At 41.4% G+C, this 26,646-nt stretch overlaps 1 protein-coding gene across 2 annotated transcripts in view; it reads left to right on the top strand.

The window, feature by feature from the left end:
- Positions 1-26,646, top strand: part of nphp1 (nephronophthisis 1) — a 117,517-nt gene that overhangs the window by 13,545 nt on the left and 77,326 nt on the right. For both annotated transcript variants that reach the window (XM_069887656.1, XM_069887655.1), the window contains exons 2-7: positions 456-514; positions 3,516-3,576; positions 5,180-5,325; positions 8,827-9,016; positions 13,453-13,554; positions 22,229-22,401. In XM_069887656.1, the coding sequence (XP_069743757.1) occupies positions 456-514; positions 3,516-3,576; positions 5,180-5,325; positions 8,827-9,016; positions 13,453-13,554; positions 22,229-22,401 (731 nt within the window). The remainder of the gene's footprint in view (positions 1-455; positions 515-3,515; positions 3,577-5,179; positions 5,326-8,826; positions 9,017-13,452; positions 13,555-22,228; positions 22,402-26,646) is intronic.

The raw sequence follows: 26,646 nt of genomic DNA, 5'->3' as shown, positions 1-26,646 counted from the left end.
CACTGTCAAAAGACAAAGGAGGAAAAACCCAACACCCAACCCCAACCCACCAATTTTCCCTTGCAACCGCTGCAACCGTGTCTGCCTGTCCCGCATCGGACTTGTCAGTTACCAACGAGCCTGCAGCAGACGTGGACATACCCCTCCATAAATCTTCGTCCGCGAAGCCAAGCCAAAGAAAGACCGGGGGATAGAGATTCAAAATACAGTAGTGTGTAAAAGATACAAGTGAGATGTGAGGAAAAACCAGGATTTGTTATTTGGAAACTGCTTGTGTGGACATTGGAAAAAGCTCAAAAGGGAATTGGGTTGACTCAAAGAACAAAATAATGTGTCGAGCTAAGGGGAAAGAGCAGGGGCGTGGATTAGTCCACAGCGAATCAAAATACATTTAATGGCCTCCACCTGTGTTGTAACAATATAATTCTATACCACACCATTTTGTTCTGTTCAAGGTTGATTCCTTATTAAAGAAATTGAAGCAACCTGAAAAAAGAGAGGAAGTTTATGAGAGGTAAGTTGTTTTAATATTTGGTATATAATACAAAAATGTGAATGTTAACTTTCAGTACTGTGTCTTTGAAAATATGATTCCATGTGTGTTGGAATAGTGCGACATTACAGTTTCTGATGTGTCGTTATATCGTCATTATTGCCATGTTGAATGTGGCTAATGGATGATTGTTTTTTTTTTATTTTGGATAATAATGGACTCTTTTATTTTAGAACAACAGCTTAGAGGTTTTGATCTGTCTTAGACTGATTTAGACACACATCTGGATCGTAAACATTGCGAGAATAGTCGTGTATCCCCTTCTCTCTCTCTCTCTCTCTCTCTCTCTTCTCTCTCTCTCTCTCTGTCTCTCTCTCACACTCTCTCTCTCTCTCTCTCTCTCTCTCCTCTCTTTCTTCCCCCTCTCCCCCTTTCTTCTCTCCATCGCCACCAAAGTTCTGATAACTCGTGAATGTTGGTGATGTATATATCTCAAGGTAGCATGATGAGCATTTACTCGGTCGGGTCGCTGGGTTTGAGAGCGGCATCATATGTTTCCTGCCCCCGGGACTGCTTCTCCGAATCATGCCCCTTCTCCTCTGGGGTTTTATGGCCTTTGGCCACCGAGGCACTTCCGTGATTTCCTCCCTTTTTCCATTTCATTCTCCTGTTCTGGAACCAGATCTTAATCTGGCGCTCCGTTAGGCACAGAGCACTGGCGATTTCGATTCGCCTCCGGCGCGTCAGATGATTGTATTGTTGATGGTACTTTTACTCATTTCTGTGCTCTCCTTCCATTATTTATCTATTGTTATTTTCTCCCCCATCAGGATCTTGCTGAATAATTGCTTCCTTTTAACAGATTCAGTAATGTTCGTTGAACTATTTTAGTTTTACAACCTTAAAATGTCACACTGCTTTGAATTAAGAATATGTAGCAACCAATGAAAACAGTCAGGTTTTCAACATTTCTGATCTAGACCCTGCTTTAGGACCAAGTATGTGAAGTGGACATAGTCTGTATAAAGAGGTGATGGGGAGGTGTAAGGCAGGAGCTGTCAAGCAATAGTGACTCCAGATGAAGAGGGGTTGCAGAGCATATGGAGCTAGGTGGGAGAAAGAAGAGTGGCAATAGAGACAGAGGTCAGAAGGAGATGTGGATCCTCTAAGGACTGCAGAACATGGACTCTGATTCAAAGGAAGGAAGGTGATGAGTGGAACCAGATAATGGAGGGCAGATGCGAACAGAGTGGGGAGGGATTTACAGAGGAGTGTGTGGGTGATGGACAGGTGGAGCAGGGGAAAGAAAATGCAGTAATAGAGAGCAGGCTGGTGTTTTGATTTGGAATGGAATGGGGGCATGAGAAGACCTGGTTGCATTAGCATGAGGAAAAAAAAGAAACATGAATGTGGATTAGTTGAAATTGGAGAATTCAATGTCTGCACCATTGGGTCATGGCCAACATGGGGGAAATATGAGTACTTCTCCTCAAGTTTGCATTTGGCTTCACCCTGGCACCAGGAGAGACTAAGGACACAGGCTGGTATTGGAATAGAGAAGGAAGTTAGTGTCAAACAACTGGAAACTCAGGATGACCATGTGGACAGAGGATGTGGTCAGCAAAACCATCACTGCTTGATTTCACTGATGTAGTGGAGGTTATATTGAGAGCACTGAATGTAATAGATATTTGCGAGGAGGTGCATATAAATATTTGTCTCACCTGGGAGGATTGTAGGTCCATGGATGTAGTGAGGCAGGGGGTGTTGGATTTCTTTCAGTTGGAAGGAAAAGTACCTGGAAATGGGGAGACATAGGTGGACCATAGAGTCACGAAGAGAATGGTCGCTGTGGAAGGCAGAAAGGGAAGGGAAGTTATGACTGGTGGTGGATCGTATTGAAGCTGGCGGAATTAACAAAGAATCATGTGCTGGATGTGGAGGCTGATGAACAAGGCCAAGGAATCTTTACCTCTGTTCTGTCTGAGGAGGAGGCAAGATAAAAGCTGTGGGAAGTGGCAGAGATGTGTGTGATGGTTCCATCAATGTCTGTAGAGGGAAAGCCTATAAAAGAAAGACATTTCAGACGTCCTGGAGTGGAAAGCCTCACCTCGAAAACTGATGCAGCAGTGATGGAGAAACTGAAAGAAAAGAGTGGTCTCCTTCTGAGAGAAAGTGGGAGGAGGTATAATCGAGGTAGCTGTGGGGGTTTGTCGTAAATGTCATTGGATAGTTTGTCTTCTGAGATAAAGACAATGATCTTGAAAGGGGAGAGAGGTGACAGAAATGGTCCAAGTGAATTTGAGGGCGAGGTGGAAGTTAATAGTGGAATTGATGATGTGTTCAGCACAGGTACAGGAGGCAAGCACCAATGAAGTCATCAATATAGTGGGGATAAAGTTGGAGAGTAGTGCCAGATTGGTTTGAAGTTAGGACTGTTTCATGAGGCTAAGAAAAATCCAGGTGTAGTTAAGGTCCATGTAAAAGGCCATGGCCACACCTTTTGATTTGTAGAAGGAGAAATCAAAAGAAAAGTTGTTCAAGGTATGAACAAGTTCTGATAGGAGGAGCGTGTTAGTAGGGGGAAATTAATTGAATCAACAGTTTGGAAAGAAACTGAGGACCCTCCACTCTTGTGCAACTTGGGGGCTGTCTGTACTTCATCACATTGCCTTAATACTGCAGCACTATTTTATGTTTATTCCTCTCGTGGTGAAAAGCTAATATAACAAAAGCCTGTTTGTTTTCACTCTAAATGATCTCCCCAGCTGGGTCACTTATTTAACAATGTAACATTTGCTCATCTTTTCACCACAATTGAGAGGAAAATTAGAATTTGAAGTTTATGTTTAAATCATGTTTATTTTTAAAAGTAATACCATTTATTCTCAGTAATCTTTTGTGGCATCTCCGCTCCCTTCACAGCTTTTTTTCATGTATCTGCTTAATGGTTTTTTGGGTTCATCGTTTTCATCTATTTGTGTATTTATTGCTTATAATGGATATTTTGATGTTCTCATAGTTGTATTCAAATAAACAAATCTGTCGATGGAACTTTGGATATTCTTCGCAAGTTGAAGAAGGTAAACCATAAATTTAATAAATGTTGACCATCTTTTTCGTTTGAGGTTGATTTTATTTTCCATTTTCAGCCTTTGTTTTGTCACTTCTGCTATGGGAAGAAAATTCTGTTTTAACTACTCTAGATGTACCCTACATAATTTAAGACATCAGTTCTCCCAAAGCCTCCTCCACTCCAAGGAAAACAAAATTTCCAGAGAAAATTGTTTACAACAGCCAAACTAGCTTTTCCTTTGCAATTGATTTAATAGATGTGTTACTCAATGTTGTTTGAATATTATTTGAAAGTTAACGTCAAGTGAATTAATTTGACTTCAGTTCATAAGGCACATTTCACATTTTCTGGAAATAAAATTGTATTTTTAATAACATGTCAGACTCTAGCTATAGAATGATCAGATTAATTGATATTTGTATTTTTCAAGAACAGTTTTATTGCCCTTCTCAGGTTTTTCTGTGCAATTCCAAAGCCATTTAAGGCTACATTACATTTCTTTCCTCGATAAATCTTTAGTTGTAAGTATCACCAACAAGCTGTCCTGGTTCAACTCTTAAGTATGGCTGGCTGAAACATTAGGGGCATTTAAGAGACTTAGAGGCACGTGAATGGAAGAAAAACAGAGGATTACAGGATAGGGAGGGTTTGTACTTTTTTTTAAAAGGAATATGTGGTCAGCTTAACATCAAGGGCCAAAGGACCTGTCCTGTGTTGTAGTGTTCTATGTTCTATAACCGGAACATTACCCTCCACACACATTGTCCTCAGGATGGCTGCGGTGGAGTGGAGACTGTTATCCACCTCTTTGCTGAAGTTGAATCGCAAAATAAGTGTGGAGAAAGATATAGGGGTCTTTGTCATGGTTCATCCCCAGCAACAGTGTGATGGAGGACTCTCTGATTTATGGGCTGTACACACTTTGAGTCTGACATCCAGAACTACTGGAAGACCATCATCTCAGAGAAAGATGCTCTTTGGTCTGCCAGTGTTGGTCTTTCAGCAAACTGGGAATGGTGCTGACTGGCTTATTCGAGGCTGCTGGAGTATGTGCTTGGTGCAGTTTGGTGCAGCCAATGTAAGGGCCCTGTGAGGACCACAGTCTAGAGTCCTCCCATTGCTGGGCACTGAGGGGCTGCGACTGTGGGGAAGCCTCCCTAAAACCAATGGGGGGAGGGGGCGTGACATGTCAAGGTGCCACAGGGGTAGTAATAGGATATTGAGAGAACAAATGTAACAATTTACATGGATGAGAAGTGTATATAATATATATTATATATATATATATATATTTTTTTTTACAGATTCTCATCCATGTAAATTGTTACATTTGTTCTCTCAATACCCTATTAAGAGTGTAAAGAGACTTGAACTCTTGTTTGTAAATGATTTTTCTGGACAAGATATGTCTAATAACAATGTGTAGAAAAGACAAGGTGCCACAGTTGTGGTAACAGGGTATCAGAGAGCAAAGTAACAATGTACATAGATATGACTGGCACTATTGAATGTAACAAGTCTCGAACAGTTTTTTTGTTTGCAAATAATTTATTGTGAATAAAGTATATTTTGGAAAAAAAATGTTGTCACAAGGACGGTTTTTTCCTCAGGCAAATGAACTAACTCACATCAATAACTATGATCAACGGAAACGAGCTGAAGAGAGGCGGCTGACAAGTATGTCAGAACTACTTCAAGAAGTTGCTCGAAGATTAGATAAAGAACGTCTTAAACAGAAAATGGATGAAACTGATAAGTAAGGGTCTGCTAGACTAAATCTTTAATAAATTCACTCTTCTAACAGGAAATGAATTAGAGAGACTTTGTAAAGCTGTGTACATAGTGTCCTTATTAGAATGGATGAGGTAAATTCTAGACATTTTTGTGGTAATAAACAATGACTGAAGTGACAAAGAGTAAAAGGTGGGGTTTGGATTAATATAATTAAATAGACTTTCTTAATATCAGTAAGCTGCACAAATATCCCAGGAACTGTTGAGGAATCTGTAATTTTCTAAAGAATGAGATTTGCTGATGTTTTTCTAATATAAGTATATGGGTAATACTGAATTGAACAGATGGATAACTAAATCTCAACCTACCCAAAGCAACTACTCTGGATTGAACTGCAGAGCAGAATTAAATCAATTAATACATTTTATTGTGTTTGTTTTTAAATTTGTGTTTTCCTACCAATTGCTCATTTTCTGATTTTAAAATCCCAACACAAAGCTGGGACTTTAAATTGGACTTTAAAAACTGAAGGTATTTCTTTGGTGATGGTGATTTTAACTTCTATTCACTCTCATTTCAAGATATTCTTTTTTTTAATTTTCAAATTACATAAAAACAATACATAAAAATAATAACAAAATAAATGAGAATGTTGACAGGATTTCAGGGTCTGAGTTACAGGGAAAGGTTGTGCAGACTGGGGCTTTTTTCTCTGGAGCGTAGAAGATTGAGAGGGGACTTGATAGAGGTGTTTAAGATTTTAAAAGGGACAGACAGAGTAAATGTGGATAGGCTTTTTCAATTAAGAAAGGGGGAGATTCAAACTAGAGGACATGGTTTAAGATTGAAGGGGGAAAATTATAAGGGGAACATGAGGGGAAATTTCTTGACGCAGAAGGTGGTGGGGATGTGGAATGAGCTTCCGGCAGACGTGGTCGAGACGGAATCATTGGTTACATTTAAGGAAAGACTGGATCGTTACATGGATAGGAGGGGACTAGAGGGGTATGGACCGGGTGCTGGTCAGTGGGACTAGGAGGGTGGGGATTTGCTACGACATGGACTAGTAGGGCCGAACTGGCCTGTTCTGTGCTGTAAGTGGTTATATGGTAAACTAAACCAGTATAAACCCACCACACCCTCCCTCCCACCCTCAGCACGCCCCGCAAGGGGAGCAAAAAAAAATATATCAACCAGCTACAAACATAAACTACATAATATCTTAAGCTATTTCTAAACCCATACATTCCAAATAAGGTGACCACATTTGAACAAAAAAATAATTATTATCATGCAATTTGCATATAAATACAAGATCTCAATTCATTGTGCCGATGATTTATGTTTACTTCTACATCATCTTTCCAGGTAATCGCAATACGCTTCTGTGCTACTGCTAATGCGAGACGAACAAAAACTATCTGAAACTTGTCCAATCCCAAACCAGTCAGCGAAACAATATAACCCAGCAAAAACAATTTCTGGATCTAATGGTAATTTAATCTTAAAAAATTTTTCAAAAAAAAACCTCTAATTTTTTTCCCCCAAATGGTTGAACTTTATCACAAAGCCAAACTGCATGTAAAAATGTTCCAGTATGTAGTTCACATCTAAAACAAATCCGAATTACTAAATTCATTTTTTTTTCAGTCTCTCGGGGGTCAAATACACTGATATAAAAAATTATAATTAACCAAACTATATCTTACATTAAATAATTTAGTCACCCCATCTTGGCACATAACTTCCCAATTCTCTTGGGGTACATCATAAGATAAATCACCTCCCCATTTATTTATAGATTTATTAAAATTTGGTTTATCCATACTATCTTGCAACAAAGCATACATATCAGAAATAAAGCCCTTTTTTAATGTATGCGAAATCAGAAACTCAAATTTCATTAATTCAGGTAATTTTATTTCTCTTCCATAATTATCCCTTACCGAAGCTCGAACTTGATAATACACAAATAAAGAATTAACTGATATTCCAAATTTTTCTCTGTCGATTAAAAGAAAGAAACTGTCCTTCTTCAAAACAATCCTCCATCACTTTTATACCTTCAGATTCCCATGTCTTTAAATACCTATTATTCATCGAAAAAGGAATAACCCTATTTTGATATAATGGAATTTGAATTGATATTTCACCCTTCGTACCTATAGCAAAATTCCTTTTAGTCCAAATCCCTAATAAATGTCTTAAAACAGGCATATTATATCCCTGTAATAAACCAGAATCCCACTTAAATATAAACTGGTGAACCTGAGACTCAGAAATACAAACTAATTCCACTTTAGCCCAACTAGGAGGTTGCGTGATATCCGACATTCTATTAATAAATTTTAATTGTGCGGCTTCATAATAATTTTGAAAATTAGGCAATTGAAGTCCTCCTAAAGCATATTTCCACGTCAATTTCTGTAATACTACTCTCACTAACTTCCCCTTCCATAAAAACTTCCATACTGGCGTATTCACATCTTGAAAAAATACTTTTGGAAGTAAACATGGAATCGATTGAAAAAGATATTGAATACGTGGGAAAATATTCATCTTAATACAATTTACTCGACCTATTATTGTCAACGGAAGATCTTTCCATTTAATCGAATCCATCTTAATCTTTCTCAATAATGGTACATAATTTAATTTGTATATCGATTGATATTTCACATCAACCATTACTCCTAAATATCTAAATACTGAATTTTATCAGGCCATCGTAATTTTGTAATCTGTTTACACTTACTATAATCCCCATCTGAAGTTGGCAAAATTTCACTTTGTCCCAGTTTACTTTATACCAAGATAATGCACCATATTGCTCCAAGCATTTTTGCAATTGTTTTAAAGATTGTTCTGGATATGTTAAATATCATTTCAACATATTCCTACAAAAAACAGGAAGTGTTTTTGCCTGATGAGATTATCATAGTGACTGGATGAGATGAAAAATGGTTGCCTGAAGTTAAATGAAATTAAAAGCAGGTTTCCCATGCTGCATTTTAAAGGAATAGGCTGTTCAAAAGCCTGAAATGATTGAAAACAGAACACATTTTAGAATGAAGCTATGATATACAGCATTTATCACCTGTACCATGATTAAAGTTGTCTTTTTTTTGTGCAATGTCATCATAATATCAAAAGAATGTGATGTGAAACTGTTCAGCCCTTTGGGTCAGTATGTTAAAGACTGCTTCTTTTCTGTTCTGTGCGAAACGAGCCAGCCGGAGCCCACGGAGAGATAAATCATGAGATTGCCACGGTCAGAATTTTTCAGTGATGGAAAATGAGGGTAGTTAAGCTTATTTTGGCCTAGATGATGTGAAGTAGCTTAATTCTTCAACACACCAGGTCCTTGTAATGCAAAATATGCGATGTATTTGCATTATTGAAGCTTGAGCTGCACATGCTTGCTGGAGATCTGTTCTCAATGACTTGAAGATACCGTAGCACGCAGAGTTTGATGTGCAGCTTGGAGCTTATGGAAATAACCTATCCAATTCACTTTTGTTAGGAGCACCAAGGACAGGGCGACTGCTGCAAGAAAGAATGATGAGGATGAAGAGGAGGAGGAGGAGGAGGAGGAGGAGGAGGAGGAGGAGGAGGAGGAGGAGGAGGAATGTGATGAAAATCAAGATACTACAAGACTGTTTATTACCATCAGTAACTTTCAAGCTCAGGAACAGCATGATCTGTCATTTAAGGTCAAGTTTTATCATTTGTTTATATCAAGAGAGAAAAATACTCGAATATTTAAAGTAAAATAAATATTGAATAAACTTTACAGTTCCACACTGCTGGACTGCTTTTAATAATAAATTGAGATTTCATTAAGATATCACACCATATACCTTTTAAATGCACACTTAAATCACAAATACATTGGGGGAAAATTTTTGCCTCTTGATAAAGAACCTAATTTGACCAATAAACCCCTGAAATTAGATGGTTTTAAAAAAGAATTACAACCTACATTAGCAGATCTTATTGATCAGATTTCCAGAATCTCTATATCTCGCTTTCTGATTATTAAAAGTTTAGGTGAGGTTCGACTGGTGGAAAGAGGGGGTTGGTGGGAGTGCACTGTTCGCAGGGCCTAAAACATCTGTGAAATGATTTCTCATTTGATACTTGTATTTTACTTTATAATGTTTATGAATGGAAACGTTGACAGATTTTCATTTTTCGTTTGATTTTTGTCTCCTCAGCCCTGAGGCAATAGCATGAATCGTGGCAACACCACAGCTGTATAAAATTTTGGTTACCCTCTATTTGGGATACTGTGTGCAATGTTGGTTAACTCCATTACAGGATGGATATGGAGACTGTGGAAATGGCACAGAAGAGATTTACCAGACTGCTGCCTGGAAAGATTTGTTTTCCTCTCCATGGGGGTCCAATGACTCTCCCCCACCCCCACCCCCCTGGAGGCCACAGCACATTAAGTAAAAGCCTTGTTTTCTCTTCACCTCACATGACATTGTTAAGTTTTTATGAAATTGGTCGGAGAGAAGTATGGAAGAAACCAAAACTTGACTGCTTCACAGTTAAGAGGGGGCCAATGAACTTTGTCCAGAGTCCTCAGGAGCCCATAGCCAAAAAAAAGGTTGAGAATGGCTGCACTAGACCATCAAAGGATGAAGGGAGAAGTGATAGAATTTTACAAACTTTCAACAGGCAGAATAAACAGTCAGAATCTTTTTCCTTGGGTAAAGGAGATGCAAAGGGTGATGAATACCTGGAAAGGACTGCTAAATTAGTAGGAGAAGCAGATACAATAGAGCTTTTTAGAGGCCCCTGGATAGAAACATGACTATTCAAAGAATGAAAGAATATATTATGTGCAAGCAGCAGAATTTTGATTTAATTTGGACATTCCTGTTCAGCGAAGACATCATGGGCCTGTGCTATTCTCTGTTCACACCCACTGCGTTTGGCTCAACAGTCCAGGCATGAAGTTAAAACACAATGCTGGAGAAACTCAGCAGGTCAAACAATGTTCTTTATATAGCAAAGATAAAAATACCTAACTTGCATTTCAAACTTAAGGCCTTCATCAATGTATGGAAATTAAAAGAGATGATTGAAAGATTATATATAAATTGAGGTAAATCTTTGTAATTGTCATTTTAAATGATGGTTCACAGAAAATCTTCACAGCAATAACTGGGAGAACAATGGTTCTATGTCTGTGCCATTTCTTTGGTAGAGCTATTCATCTGGTCTCTTTCCCCTGTGTTTGCCAATTGTTTTCTCTTCTAAAATAAAAAAAAGATATGCACTTTAATTTTTATTATTTACTGAAAAATTAGTGAAAATTCCAGCATAGTATTGCGCAAAGTGACTTGTGCATAAATTGCAAAATGTTAGCTTGCTGACGCAGCAAGTGATCAAGAACACAAATGGGATTTTGGCCTTCATTGTTGGAGGGATTGAATTGAAGAGCAGGAAGGTTCTGCTGCAACTTTAAAGGGCTACATCTGGAGTACTTGAGATATACTGGCTTTGGGGGCAGCACAGACAATGTGCACCTGGTTGATTCCAGAGATGAAGGGGTTATCCTATTAGGAGAGATTGAGTAGCCCTGAATCACTAGAGTTTAGTAGTATAAGGAGGTATCATATAGAGATGTCCAAAATTATGAAAAGAATAGATAAGATTGAAGCAGAAAGATTGTTTCCATTGGCAGTTGAGACTAGAACTAGTAGTCTTGTCTTCAAGATTTAGGGAATAGATTTGACATATAAGGAGGAACTACTTCCCATAGTAAACAGTGAGCTTGTGGAATTGTTTGCCAAGGAAGTAGTTGAGGCTGCCTCAATTAATCTCTTCAAGTTACAAATAGATTTTTGAAGTATGGTGGAATTGAGGGTTATGGGGAACAACTGGTAAATGGAGCTGCATCCATGGCTAGGTCAGCCATGGACTTGTGGAATGGCAGAGCCGACTAGATGGGCCAAATGACCTACTTCTGCTCCTATTTCTGATGTTCTCGTGCACTTTTAGGTAGTTCATTCTGAACAGTTATAATGGCACGTCCCCGGCTGTTTAGCCAATTATCTTGTGACGGGCCCAGAGGACCCCAAAACCCAACAGCAATAGAAATTCACCAAGACAAATGGTTACTTAAACAAAAGTTGGTTTTAATTATCTTTAAACATGAGAACAAGATCAAACTTTAACTTATTACTATTAACCCCCTTTAAATTCTAAGCGCACATGTAAAGTGTATATAAATTCAGAAAAGTTCTTTAATTCACAGTCCCTTCTCACTTTTGACTCCTCCAAGTTTACTGGTTGCAGGCAATTCTTATACTGTGCACAGAATTTATCGTTTATGTATTTCACCTGGCGTTGGTGCTTGAAAGGTAAATGGTTACTGCTCAGGAAGGTGGTTGTCAGTTTTATTGGAGAGATTTATTGCTCATTGGACACCCATAACTGATTCCTTCCCATCAGCCATTTCAGTGTCTTGCCGAAGAAACTTTCCCCATCAGGGTTTTCCAGATGATAACCTCTTTCTTTCAGATCTCCACAGAGTTCCTTTTTGTTTCCCTTATTTAAAGTGAAACATTATGCAGCCAGCCATTTCCTCATGCATGGACCACAAGGGCTTTGAACAGGCTGAACTAATAACTCACAACCTGTCTTCAAAATGGGGTTTTTCCACAAGCTTCCCAGCTTGTTTTGTTCCAGTCCCAGCTGCTGCTACTGAACTGTAGAACTGAATTCTCTTTCTCTCTCACTCAGAGAGAACCACATGACCCTCTTGGAACAGCCAACTGCACTCAGACAGACTGCAGCTCCAGACCTAATCTTCCGAGTTCGTTCATCTTGCTTTCCAAAACAATAATCCATTACTCCACAGCAGGTCCAATTAACACCTACTTGTGAAGCCCTTATAGCTATTCTTCAACGATTTTGCAAAGGTACCCGGAGCCTGGACAGTCTGGCTTGAGCAGAGCTCTGGCATTTTAAATGAGATTTGTTTTGAAGTTTAATATGTGACCTACGCTAAAAAACCTGCCACATTTATCTCCTTTAAAACATATCTATATGCAATATAAAATAATCTGTCACAATCTTAAATCTATGTTCATTGATAACTGACTATTTTGACAGTTTTTGAACAAGCTCTGCTTTTTCACACTATCAAAATGTCATGATTTTCATCAATATCATATCTCCCTTTAATTTTGCATGCTATCTAAGCAAATCTATCCATATACTCAAGTAAAGCAGGTAGTGCAGTCATAAGTAGAAAAGTGCAGGATATAGCATTCCAAAGACAAAGTGCTGGGAATGGCAAAAAGTACAGTTACACAGTGCAAATGCAATCTTTTCCCAATGTTAACTTTGAGAGTCTGATAACAGCAGGAAATAAAGTCCTTCAATCTGGAGGTTCGTGTTGTCAACCTCTTGTATCTTTTGCCCAACACAAGGGAAAGAAAAGAAGGTGACCGGGATGGGATGGGTCCTTTCATACGTTGGTAGCTTTTCCGAGATGGCAGGAGGTTTAGACTGTCGAGAAGAGGTCTGTTTGCGTGATGTCTTGAGTTGCATGAACTGCTCTCTGCAGTTCCTTGCAGTCTTGGGCAAGCAAAAGGGAGATTTTAACATGTATAAAATAATGAGAATTCTAAATGGTGTAAATACCTATTTCTGTTTGTTGATAGGTTAAAAACAAGAAGTCATTGGTTTTTAACATAACTGTTAGAGGGGATTTTTGTTTTCTACTCGGAGGATTTAAGAATCTAATTCATTGCCTGAAAAAAAAATGGAAGAGAGAAAAACCCTCATTACACACTTCCAAAGATTGTGAATGTGAACTTGAAAAACTGTGACTTGGGCTGTGGGACAAAGATCTCGAAGATTGGATCAGACTGGGTATAGGTCTTCAAATCGTAAAGCCACAATGGTTCCCACCTACTTCATAAAATCGCTATGAGTCTCAAATGTCACCAGATCATTTTCCTTCCTGCACTTGATTTCCCCTGAAGAAACTAAAGATAGTTTTCAAGGATCTTGAGGGGACTTTTATCTTTGCAGAGTCCCTTTAATTGACTTGAGCTTTTTAAATAGTTTGCTCATTGTATGGTTTTACAGGTAATTATATTCTTGACTTGTTCTGATATTGCAGAAAGGTGAAGTTATAACAATCCTTGATCAGAAACCTGATGGATGGTGGCTTGGAATAAATGCTCAAGGAAAGAAAGGTCTGGTGCCTAAAACTTATTTACAGGTCAGTTTTGTAATAATTGTACAATAATTGCAGTGTCTGGAGAAGTATTAAAATAGTGAAAAATAACTGACACTATCTAATGTGTAAGAACTTCTTGTGGTTGGTTATGGAAACTTTAGCATTCATTGGAACAGCATGAAAGTCTGCAGATGCTGGGGTGCTGGAGAAACTGAGCAGGTCATAACATCCAAAGCAAGTAAAAGATAATCATGTTTCAGGCCTGGGCCCTCCGAAAGTCAAGAAAAAAACCAGACAGATGCATAATTGGAGAGGAGGGTGGAAGAGAAGAGGAGCACAGGCTAGCATGCAAGAGATACAGGTAGGAGGGTAGAAGAGAAAAAGGCTGAGAAGTAGTAGGGGAAGAGAGCCAAGGGTAGTTGTCTGATGGAAGGAAGGAAGAGAGGGGGTAGGAAGCTGGAAGAAAGGAGACCGAGGGATAGGGAAAGGGAGAGATATGGGGGAGGGGGTTAACAGAAATTGGAGGTCTATATTGATGCCATCTGGTTGGAGAGTGCCAAGACTTTGTTCCTCTAATTTATGGACAGTCTCAGTTTGGTATTAAGTGAGGCTGTGGACAAACAGGTTGGTGTGGAAATGGTGCATGGAATTACGTATTGGCCACTGGGAGATGCTTGCTGTTGGCAGTGAACAGAGTGAAGGTGCTCATCGATACTATCTACCAGTCTTTGTCCAGATTCTCTGACGTGTTGAAGTGAAGAACTGCTTTAATATCTTTAAATTTGGATCAGAACAAATTTCCAATATAGTGCAAATGATCAGCAAACAAGCTGTACTCTCAAAATTTCAAAGGTAAAATTTTGAGAGTAGAGACTTTGTATGTTCCTGTAAGGATTAAAGGCAAAGTTAGCAGACAGGGGAAACCTTGGTTTTTAGGAGTTATTGGTGATCTGGTTTGGAAGACCTATAGAACATTACAGCACAGAAACAGGCCCCTTTAGCCCTTCTAGTCTGTGCCGAACCATCTTTTGTCTAGTCTCACTGAACTGCACCCAAAATGTATGTTTGGTAGAGATATGATTTTACCTGAAATGACTAAATTTGAGACTTTTCTTATGAAGGTACCAGAGAAGGGTTATATTTCATATATTTATCAAATATTACAAGATGGTATAAAAAGGGTTGGGATAAATCCAAAAGTAAATGGGAAGCGGATACTGGTTTTATTTTTTCTGAAGAGGATTGGTTAGATATCTGTTATGATAGTGTAACTAGATTGATAAATGCATGTTATGCAATGATTAACTACAATTTTTTACATCAATTATACTTAACACCTGAAAAATTAAAAAAGTATGGTTTCATGAATCAGATTTGTATTTTTAATGTGGTGAATCGGTTGGAACTTTTTTTCAAGCTGTTTGGTCATGTATACATATACAATCTTTTTGGAAGAAAATTCATTCGTTTTTAGAATATCTGTATAAGATTAAAATAGTTTGAGATCCAACAGTATTTTTATTGGGTAGTTTGCAACCTCTGAAAGGTTCGGGATTAGATAAGTTTCAGCTTGCTTTTGTATATTTAGCTTTATCCGTAGCGAAAAAATGTATTGCTAGTACGTGGAAAGATACAAATATGATTGATATTAATAGATGGCATAATGAGATGAAATATTGTTTAATAATGGAAAAAATTACGTATGTTTCGTGTGATAATTATAATTTTTTATTAATAAGTGGTTGTTATATTCAGAATATTTACATTTCAATTTACATTGATTAGATCTTAATATGTATATTTAATTTTTCTTTAATATTTTTTCTTTTTTCTTTCTTTATGGCTCTCCTTAGGAGAGTTGGCTGAAGGGGGGGTTCTTTTCTTTTTTTTCTATATATATAAAACATAACGTTCATGTTTATGGTTAATTGTTGTATATGTCATATATTATTTGCTTTTTGAACGAATAAATAAAGTTTAAAAAAAAACTGAACTGCACCCAGTCCATATTCTTCCATATCTCTCCCATCCATGTACCTGTCCAAGTTCTTCTTAAATGTTAAAATTGAGCCGGCATTCACCACTTCAGCTGGCAGCTCATTCCACACTCCCACCACTCTCTGTGTGAAGAAATTCTTCCCATATTCCGCATAAACTTTTCCCCTTTCACTCTTAACCCACTGAGATACTCTGGTTTGTACCTCAGTGGAAAAAGCTGACCTACATTTACTCTGTCTATCCCCTTCATAATTTTAAATACCTCTATCAAATCTCCTTTCATTCTTCTCTGCTCCAGGGAATAAAGTCCTAACCTGTTTAACTTTTGCCTGTAACTCAGTTCCTGAAGTCTGGGCAACATCCTAGTAAATCTTCTCTACACTCTCAAGCTTATTGATATCTTTCCTGTAGTTCGGAGACCAAAACTGCACACAGTACTCCAAATTTGGCCTCACCAATGACTTATACAACTTTAACATAACATCCCAACGCCTGTTCTCAATACTTTGTTTTTTGAAGGCCAATAGAAGGCAAAGCATGGAGCAATTGAGGTGCTTGAGGAGTATTAAAAAAATGCAAGAAAAACCTCAGGAAAGAAATCAGGAAGGCTAAAAGAAAACATGAGGTTACTTTGGCAGACAATGTGAAGGAAAATCCTCAGGGTTTCTACAAGTATATTAAGAGTAAAAGGGAAAAAAATTGGTCCCCTTGATGATCAGAGAGGTCTGCTTTGTATGCAGCTAAAAGAGATGGGGGAGACCTTAAATGTTTTTTTTCTCATCAGTATTCACTCAGGAAATGGGTGCAGTCATGGGAAGTGAAGTGCTTGGTGACTTAAAGCAAATGATATATCCCCAGGGCCTGACAAGGTAGTCCCTCGGACCTTGAGGGAGGCTAATGCAGAAAATGCAGGGGTGTACCCGCACGCTACTTGAAATAAGACACACACATGTAGTGTAGTCAGGTTAAGTTCTATGTTTTATTAGGAGCTCAGGCCTGACTTTTATACTCATGCCGTTCCCGCTGTTGCCCCCCCCCTTTACTGACATCACAACCCGCATACAAAAATAGGTTTCCCATGCGCAAGTACTTTCCTGCATAACAATTCCCATCTTTCCCGCACGCTGTCCCTGTCTGTTGGCTGTGCAGCAAGGCCAGTGCCATTTTGGGGTCACTGGCTTTTAAGCTGCCCTTGCCGTTCATCCATCGGTTCGCTTGTTGTGGCCAGTTTCGCTGCGCTGGCTGCTGGCCTTTGGTTGCGCTCACCACCCAGAGTGCTGGCTTGACCGCCGTGGGGGCGGGCCGCCACATGACCCCCGCCCCCAGAACCGGCACTATTGTCCTTGGTTCCTAGAGGCTGTCTCTGCAGGCTTCAATGGCCTGCCTCTTCAGCGTGGTGCTGGTGTCTCGACTGGGCATGCCAGGTCCAGGTGTGCCAGCTCAAGCCTATCTGTGGTGAAGACCTCCATCTTGCCTCCAACCTCCAGCTCGAACATGGCCCCATTTATGCGGATGACCTGGGAGTGATCCTCGTATGGCCTCTGCAGTGGTGGACGATGTGGACTCCTGCAAATGAAAGCATACTCACAGTCCTGGGTCTTTGGGTATGTTGGTTCTCACTTGTCCCTGCCTGGAAGGTAGAGGTAGGGCCGGTTACAGACTCTTTCCCTCAGCCTGCTGAGGAAAATTTCTGAGTTGTCCTGCTGTTCACCTGGGGATGGTATGAATTCTCCTGGGACCACCAGTGGTGGACAAGTTCATCTGAAGAGGTGTTGAGGTCCTCCTTCGGTGCCATGCAGATACCCAACAGTGGCAATGGTAGATTGACTACCCAGTGAGGTCCTTGAAGACTGGTCATGAGCACAGTTTTGAGGTGCCTGTGGAAATGCTCCACCAATCCATTGGACTATGGGTGGTAGGCTGTTGTGTGAAGCAGCTGGGCACCCCACAGGCTGGCAAGGCTGGACCACAGACTGGAGTGAACTGGGCCCCTCTGTCGGACATGATGTGGAATGGTAACCTAACCGTGCCACCCAGGATAAGATGAGCACGAGGTCGTGGACATGTCTGCCAGCGGGACTGCTTCTGGCTACCTGGTGAAGCGGTCGGCCGTCGTGAATGGATAGCGGAAACCCTGGATTACTGGAAAGGGTCCTACTATATCCACATGGATATGGTCAAACCTTCATTCCGTGGGCCCGAAGTGCTGAGGTGGGGTCTTGGTATGCTGCTGTAACTTGGTTGTTTGACACTGCATGCACGCCTTCCCCCACCCCCTGACCTGTTTCCGCAATCCATCCCACATGCATTTGATGGCCACCAGCCAGACCATGGTTCTGATGGATGGGTGAGCCAACCCGTGGATGGAATCGAAAACCTGCTGTCACCAAGCTGCTGGGACGATAAGTCTGACCTGGCTGGTGACCATGACGCACAGGAGAGTGGTGTTACTTGTGCCGACTGGGATATCCTGGAGCTGCAGTCACGATATGCAGTCCTGTATTGGGGCATCTCCTTGTCCTTCTGTTCCATCTCTGCCAGTGCCACAAAATCCCACTCCCCTTCATAGCGCGTCGATACTTTGCCTGGACAGTGCATTGGCTACTACGTTGTCCTTGCCGGAGATGTGCCTTACTTCTGTGGTGTACTCCAAAATGTAAAACAGGTGTCGTTGCTGGCGGGCTGACCAGAGGTCTGAGATCTTAGCCAAGGTGAAAGTCAGGGACTTGTAATCTGTAAAAAGCACGAAGGACCTGCCCTCTAGGAAGTACCTGAAGTGGTGGATGTCTAAGTACAGCACCAGTAGCTCTCTGTTGAAAGTACTGTACTTCAGTTCTGGAGGCTGCAGATGTTTGCTGAAGAAAGCCAGTGGCTGCCAACTTCCTTGGATCTGCTGCTCTAGAACTCCGCCGATCGTTGTTCCTGAGGCATCCTCTGTCAAGGCTGTTGGAGCGTCTGAGCTGCAATGAGCCAGGAGTGAGGCGCCCACCAGGGCTTCCTTGGCCTTCACAAAGACCACCGCTGACTCCTCATCCCAGGTGATGTCCTTTGCCTTGCTTGCCATCTGGGCGAACAAGGGCCGCATGATCCTGGCAGCTGAGGGGATGAACCTGTGATAGAAATTGATCTTCCCCATGAACTCCTGTAATCCCTTGGTCATATTGGGCCGAGGAAACTTCCGGATGGCCTTTACTGGATTGTGGTGTGGCTCCTTCCCTGGTTATCCTGTAGCCCTGGAAGTCGATGGCCTCCAATCCGAACTGGCATTTGGCTGGGTCGATCATTACGCTGAACTTACTCAGTCGGGTGTAGAGGTTTCGGAGGTGTGTCATGTTTTCTGCTCGCCACCAGGATATCGTTCAGGTACACAAAGGTACCATCAAGGTCTCGGCCCACTGCGTCCATGAGCCACTGGTAGGTCTGTGTGGCATTCTTTAGCCCGAAAGGCATTTGAAAGAATTCAAAAAGGCCGAATGGGGTGATGATGGCATCTTGGGGATATCTTTGGGGTGTACCGGGATCTGATTATATCCTCGCACGAGGTCCACCTTGGAGAAGATATTTGCCCCGTGCAGGTTAGCTGCAAAGTCCTGGATGTGCGGCATGGGGTACCTATGGGATGAGGTGGCCTCGTTGAGCCGGCAGTAGTCGACGCATGGTCTCCAGCCCCCAGTTGCTTTGGGTACCATGTGCAGGGGAGAATCCCATAAGCTATCCAACCGCCATACAATGCTGAGCTCCTCCAGCTTCCTGAATTCCTCCTTCGCCAGATGGAGCTTCTCTGGGGGAAGGCGACTTGCCATTGCATGGAGTGACGGGCCCTGGGTTGGGAAGTGGTGCTGTACTCCATGTAGGAGCATCGCCATGGTGAATTGGGGGCTGAGCACTGCGGGGAATTCAGCCACGACCCTGGCATACTCGTTCAATCGCTGTATGGAGTCCAGGTGAGTGCTGGGAGCCTGGTGTCTTTGAGGGGGAAGGTTTGAAAAGTCTTGGTGTGGACCAATCTATGTCCCTTGAGGTCCACTAGCAGGCTGTGGGCGCAGAGGAAGTCTGCCCCGAGGAGTGGCTGTTCCACTGCGGCCAGCGTGAACACCCACTAGAAAAGGCTGCCTCCCAACTGCATTTGGACCTTGTGGGTACTGTAGGTCTGGATCGTGCTGTTGGCACTCCTCAGAGTGGGGCCCGTCTGCCTGCTCCTGGTATCCTGTCCCAATGGGAGCAGAAAACTGACCTCTGTTCCTGTGTCCACAAGGAAGCATCGTCTGGACTGGCGGTCCCAAACGTACAGGAGGATGTCTTGTTGATCAGCCATCGAGGTCATTAGTGACTGGTGGCCCTGGCGTTTCCCTGAAATGTGCATGGCGGCTTGCACCGGCGGGCTCTGGTGCCCCATCTATGATCGTAGAAACACCACTGGTTATTGGGATCGCCTCCTCTGTGGGGCTGCTGTTCTTTCGGCGGGTCTGCATGGGTCTGGCTGCGGAGTTTATTGACGAGGCCCACGGAAGCTGAGCACTCTTCCTTCTGTTTGTGCTACGACTTTCTGGGGGTCATTCAAGTCTGTGTCAGTCAGGAGTAATTGGACGCCTGCAGGCAGTTGCTCGAGGAATGCCTGCTTGAACATGATGCGGGGCTTGTGTTTGCCCAGGAGGGCCAGCATCTTGTTCATGATAGCTGACGGGCCTGTCCCCTAGCTCATCCAGGTGAAGCAGACGTGTCCCTCTCTCAAACTGTGAGAGCCCGTAGGTTTTGATCAGCAAGTCCTTGAAGACAGTGTATTTGCTTTCTGATGGGGGGTCCTGGATGAAGTTGGCCACCCGGCTTGGTGTATCCCGGCCCAGCACGCTCACCACGTGGTAGTACCGGGTGCATTCTGCGGTGATCTCCCGGATCTAGAACTGTGCCTCAGCCTGGTTGATTCGTCCAGAAGGTCAGCTGCTTGAGAACAACTTCCTGGACAGCTGCCAGTTTGCTCATCGTTGGGTTTAGATGCCGTCTAAACCATCGGGGTCACCAATTGTAGCCACGTGCTACTTGAAAGAACACACACACACACACACACACACACACACACACACACACACACACACACACACTAGTCAGGTTAATCTCTGTTGTTTTAGGAGCTCAGGCCCAACTTTTATACTTCCGCCGTTGCCCCCTTTTACTGACGTAACAACCCACATAACAGTGCGCAGGTACTTTCCTGCATAACAATTCCCTTTTTCCCTACGCGCTGTCCCTGTCTGTTGGCTGTGCAGTAAGGCTAGTGCCATTTTGGGGTTGTTGGCCTTTAAGCTGCCCTTGCTGTTTGCTCACCGGTTCGCTTGTTGGGGCCAGTGTTGCTGTGTGGGCTGCTGGCCTTCGGTTGCGATTGCGGCCCAGAGTGCTGGCTTGATCGCCACAACGGCAGGCCGCTACAATTAGATATAATTGGGCAAGCAAGAGAAAAGCTCTGAAATCCAAGAAAACTTTCTAAATGATGTCCATATTCTCAAACTGTGTTTGAAGACCAGATTGTCAGTTAATTTGTTGAAAGAAGAGGATTAGAGAAGACCCAAGAAGGTGCCAAAATGGAAACATTCTTTGTAAAATTTAGTTCCATTTCTACCCATGTAAGGGGGGGGGGGGGGGGTCAACTTGGTTATCAAATTGCAACAAAAGGATCAGTTTACGAATATTGATTGCCCAGTCATTGAATCTGAAAGTAAGAAACGATATACCACCATTCTTTTTAGATTTTTGAAGATGAACTTTATTTAAGTGGGGACATTTTCCTCGCCATATATAAGATATAAGTGAACCAAGATAATAAAAAAGAGATTTAGGAATAAAAACTGGTATAGATTGAAAAAGATACAAAAATTTAGGTGAAATGTTTATTTTAATACAGTTAATACGACCAATCAAGGTGACCATCTCATTAAAGGATAACTTAACATGTTTAAGTAGAAAACTTTTCCTTAAAACGATGTTTATAATTCTTGGAAATTGTAAGGAGATAAATAAATGGCTGTCTCACAATCTTAAATGGAAAATTAAAATACCTTGGCATACGAGCATTTAAAGGAAAAAATTCACTCTTATGCAGATTCAACTTATACCTTGAAAACTGACTAAATTGAGATAGCAAAGGTAGAATGAATGGTAAAGAAGTATCTAGATTAGATAGAAAAAGAAAGATCATCTGCATATAGGGGAACTTTATGTTCAATGCCCTTCACGTAAATTCTTGAAAAATCCCTGCCCACACAAAAGGCAATTGCTAATGGTTATAAAACCAAATCAAAAAGTAAATGACTTAAAGGACAGCCTTGACGAGCTGACCACATGTCTGATGCTTACTGCCCCATATTCTCCCTTTTTCCACACCACTCTCCTCTAAATTCAATGAGCAGCTGAGCTGACTTGTAGTAGTGTGAGACGTGAGGGGAGTTCTTTGTTCACCTGGACAATGCCGTAGTTTTAGCTCAAGGCTGCAATTTCGCAACTAGTGTAGCCTCAACACAAAAGTGGTGCAGGCTTCACATGCACCATCCATTTATGCAACATATTTGGCAACTTTTTAATTTTACTTGATGCATATCTCACCTTTTTTATATGATTTAATTTGTTATAATTTATTAGGTTTGAAATTGATTGGACTTGCCCAAATATAATTTTATTTTAACATAGATTCAAACATAAATTGCATTTCCAATTTCTCCATTTCTAGGTATACAGCAAACAGAGTCAGGAGACATCAAATAATATTGAAGATGAAGAGGATGAAGATGAAGAGGATGAAGATGAAGAGGATGAAGATGAAGAGGATGAAGATGAAGAGGAAGATGAGAATGAAGAGGAAGCTGGAAGACAATATATTAAAAAAGTACCTGAAGTACAAAGGTATCCTATTACTGTGCTATATTGGTTTCATGTTTTAAATAGATGGTGGTTTGGTTTAGGATTGCCATTATAAACTGAAAGGTTGGTTTGGGGCAAAGTAGAGAATTAGTTGAGGGTCTTGAGAAGGAAATCAGTTAGATTTTGAAGAAGTGTACTGAAAGTATTAAGTAAAATAATTAAAATCTTTCTGAGAATGAAGTAAAATGCTTTGAGTATCTTGAAAAGTGAATTTGGTCATCAGATGTGGGTGGCACGGTTAGTGACCTGGGTTCACATCCGGAACTGCTGCTTGAAGTTTGTACTATTTCCCAGTGTCTGAGACATGCAGGGTTAGTTAATTAATTGGTCACATGGGTATAATTAGGCAGTGACGGTTCATGGGCTCGAAGGGCCTGTTACCATGCTTTATCTCTAATTCAGTGGTTCTCAACCTTTTTCTTTCCACTCACATTCCACTTTAAGTATTCCCTAGGCCATCGGTGCTCTGTGATTAGTAAGGGATTACTTAAGGTGGGATGTGGGTGGAACGAAAAAGTTTGAAAACCACTGTTTTAATTGTCCTTAATTGACTCGTTATGTGCACGATTTCATAACTCCAAAGGAAATGGACCAATGCCATTTTTTCTCAAGCAAAATATTTCAGTAACAATTGGGTCTAGAGCAGTGATTCTCAACCTTCCCTTCCCACTCACATCCCACCTTTGGGATGTGAGTGGGGAAAAAAAAAGGTTGAGAACCACTGCTCTAATGTAAACAAATTGAGGAGGTAATTTCTCAGGAAGGAAACAAATCCTGGGTTTTGTAGAGTGAGGAAGATTATACAGCGTTAATAGCATGGTTTTCTGAATACTAAAACTTTTCCTGCACTTCCAGCACTTGGCTTCAGAGCTGCATTTGAACTGTGGGACATCATTCCATTTCTCATATCAACCTCTTTTACGATTTCCTTGATGAAAGGCTCAGGCCTTAAACATTTGTTATCCTGTACTTCCTGTGGATGTTACATGACTTGCTGGATTTATACAGCAGCGCATTTGTGTATTGCACTCACCCCCAGCATCTCAGGCTATTTTGTTTAACATGAATATTACTTTATTAATTCATTGTACTGCTTTTAAATAATCCAGTTAATTTCCCTTCCTGATCATTTGCTTGCAGCAAAGTGTTTTGGGATGTTCTGCTTGAAGTAGTAGAGCATAAATCCAGTCTTTTGAACGTTTATTTTAAATGTTGGTACAGCCATATCTGCAGAGTTCCCAGTTCCATTTGATGATAAGAGTATGGAAACATTTAAGGCAACCTTGAAAAGGTAAAGCAGGGGCTGCACAGTAGCATAGCTGGTAGAGCTGCTTCCTCTGCTTCACAAGCAACCTAGGCTCAGTCCTGATCTTGGGTGCTACCACATTCTCCTGTGAGGGTGTGCTCTGGCTTTTTTTCCCCACGTCCCAACGGCATGTAGGGTGATAGGTTAATTGTATGGTGTAAATTGCCCTCAGTGAGTAGAATCTTGGGGAACTAATGAGACTGTGACAAAAATAAAAACAAGGTCTTTGGCTTGGCTTCGCGGACGAAGATTTATGGAGGGGGTAAATGTCCACGTCAGCTGCAGGCTCGTTTGTGGCTGACAAGTCCGATGCGGGACAGGCAGACACGGTTGCAAGGGAAAATTGGTCGGTTGGGGTTGGATGTTGGGTTTTTCCTCCTTTGTCTTTCGACAGTGAGGTGGGCTCTGCGGTCTTCTTCAAAGGAGGTTGCTGCCCGCCGAACTGTGAGGCGCCAAGATGCACGGTTTGAGGCGATATTAGCCCACTGGCGGTGGTCAATGTAGCAGGCTCCAAGAGCTTTCTTTAGGCAGTCCTTGTACCTCTTCTTTGGTGCACCTCTGTCTCAGTGGCCAGTGGAGAGCTCGCCATATAACACGATCTTGGGAAGGCGATGGTCCTCCATTCTGGAGACATGACCTACCCAGCGCAGTTTGATCTTCAGCAGCGTGGATTCGATGCTGTCGGCCTCTGCCATCTCGATGTTGGAGATGAAGTCGCTCCAATGAATGTTGAGGATGGAGCGGAGACAACGCCTGTGGAAGTGTTCTAGGAGCCGTAGGTGATGCCGGTAGAGGACCCATGATTCGGAGCCGAACAGGAGTGTGGGTATGACAACGGCTCTGTATACGCTAATCTTTGTGAGGTTTTTCAGTTGATTGTTTTTCCAGACTCTTTTGTGTAGTCTTCCAAAGGCGCTATTTGCATTGGCGAGTCTGTTGTCTATCTCATTGTCGATCCTTGCATCCGATGAAATGGTGCAGCCGAGATAGGTAAACTGGTTGACCGTTTTCAGTTTTGTGTGCCCGATGGAGATGTGGGGGGGCTGGTAGTCATGGTGGGGAGCTGGCTGATGGAGGACCTCAGTTTTCTTCAGGCTGACTTCCAGGCCAAACATTTTGGCAGTTTCCGCAAAACAGGACGTCAAGCGCTGAAGAGCTGGCTCTGAATGGGCAACTAAAGCGGCATCATCTGCAAAGAGTAGTTCACGGAAAAGTTGTAGGATGTCTGTAAATGTGAGGTTGATAGTTGCCGCAGACTTGGTGGACCTCTGATTCTAAAATGATACAGACATGCTCATATTTTTGGCAACATTTGCTTAAAAGTAAATCATGGACTGTGGTGTATAATGTTAAAGATTGTGAGATCATGAAAGGTGCTATCTGAATGTGTCTTTGTTTATCAAACTTAAAACTAATGACTAAATTCTTCATCATGTTGGAAGTTACAATTCAGATATTTGCTATTCAATGGAGGATGAACAAGACAAATGTTTTTCATGGTTTGTGATATGTGGATTAAATCTGAAAGAAAATAATACAAGTGTTATTGAAGGATAAGGAGGCAGATAATGGATAACCATATAACCATTTACGGAGCGGAAACAGGCCATGTTGGCCTTTCGAGTCCGCACCGGTTCACTGATTTTGTGCGCCCTCTTCAGGCATTGGTCCCGGTAGATCTTCATTCCAAGCAACGTGAGATCATTTTCAAGGTTGGATGCATTTCGAGACAGTCCAGAATGACCTGTTTTAGTTAGTGGACCAGAAAAGAGTTGTTGAAGCAATCTATTCTCTGATGTCCTAAGCACAACTACTATATCTGCAGGAAGTGTATCTCTATTTTTCTTAAGGAAACCATGTGCATCATAAAAAACCTTAACGTTCAATAAGGATTAGATTTTGGGCCCAACATCCATATATTTGTCAATCTGGTAAGTGTAATTTTCATCAGTGTTCTAGTGCTCGTGTCCTTCTAGACTGCTTTGTCTGTAAGGATGAAGGCATGCATTCCTAAACTCGCCCTCTGGTTGCAGCACTTGATGTACATGTCGCAATCTACAGAATATGAATGCACATGTGATGACATAAATGGTTCTGTTAACTGAAAGGGAAATTAATCTCCACTTTGAATAGGCAAATATTCCCAGACTTGCTGAGTTCTCAGAGATTCAGAAAAGCTTAGACTGGACAAATTCAGCACTCTGCATTTAAATTATCAACCATTTGTCAACTCTGCAGGCTATCATTCCTTGTGGATGATGATTGAACTTTAACCCTCCATACTTGTATGCTGGGAAATCCAACATGATCCATTCATTTATTCCGAGACAATTTCTTGAATGACATATTTCACTTGCCATACCAAATAGATGTCATCTATCCTTAATTTTTCATTTCACTCTGAGCACGACGTCATGTCGAAGAGCAGATGTGGGGCCACATGGAATAAGTTGGAGATGACTTCCTGGGAGCTAAAGATTCCGTTTATTTCCCAGAATGCTCATTGGGCATATAGTGCGATCCATTCAGGGTATGTTCTTTGTTGTAGTCTGCTGAATTTGCTATGCTCTGATTCTCATGGGACCAGAAGTCATAGGAGCAGAGTTAGGCTCTTCAGCCCATCAAGTCTGCCCTGCCATGGCTGATTTACCATCCCATTCTCCTGCCTTCTCCCTGTAACCCTTCCTAATCAAGAGCTTACTTATCTCTTAAATAAACTGTTTCATTGGATGTAAAGGGTGTTTCGGTTGCAAAAGAAAATTTCCATAGCTCCAAAGATACTCCATGAATGAAGCTACAAAGACGCAAAGTGTCATTTGTAATGTAGGATTGCAATCACCGTTGAAAACTCTTAACTCTGACATTGATATGAGACAAGTTCTGAAACCAATGGCAGCAACTGCTCAAATTTTCTCCCCTTG

This window comes from Narcine bancroftii, chromosome 6, assembly GCF_036971445.1.
Source record: "Narcine bancroftii isolate sNarBan1 chromosome 6, sNarBan1.hap1, whole genome shotgun sequence".
NCBI classification, from domain to species: Eukaryota; Metazoa; Chordata; class Chondrichthyes; order Torpediniformes; family Narcinidae; genus Narcine; species Narcine bancroftii.
The sequence above is the reverse complement of the archived record's forward strand: the minus strand, read 5'-3'. Positions and strand labels throughout refer to the sequence as shown.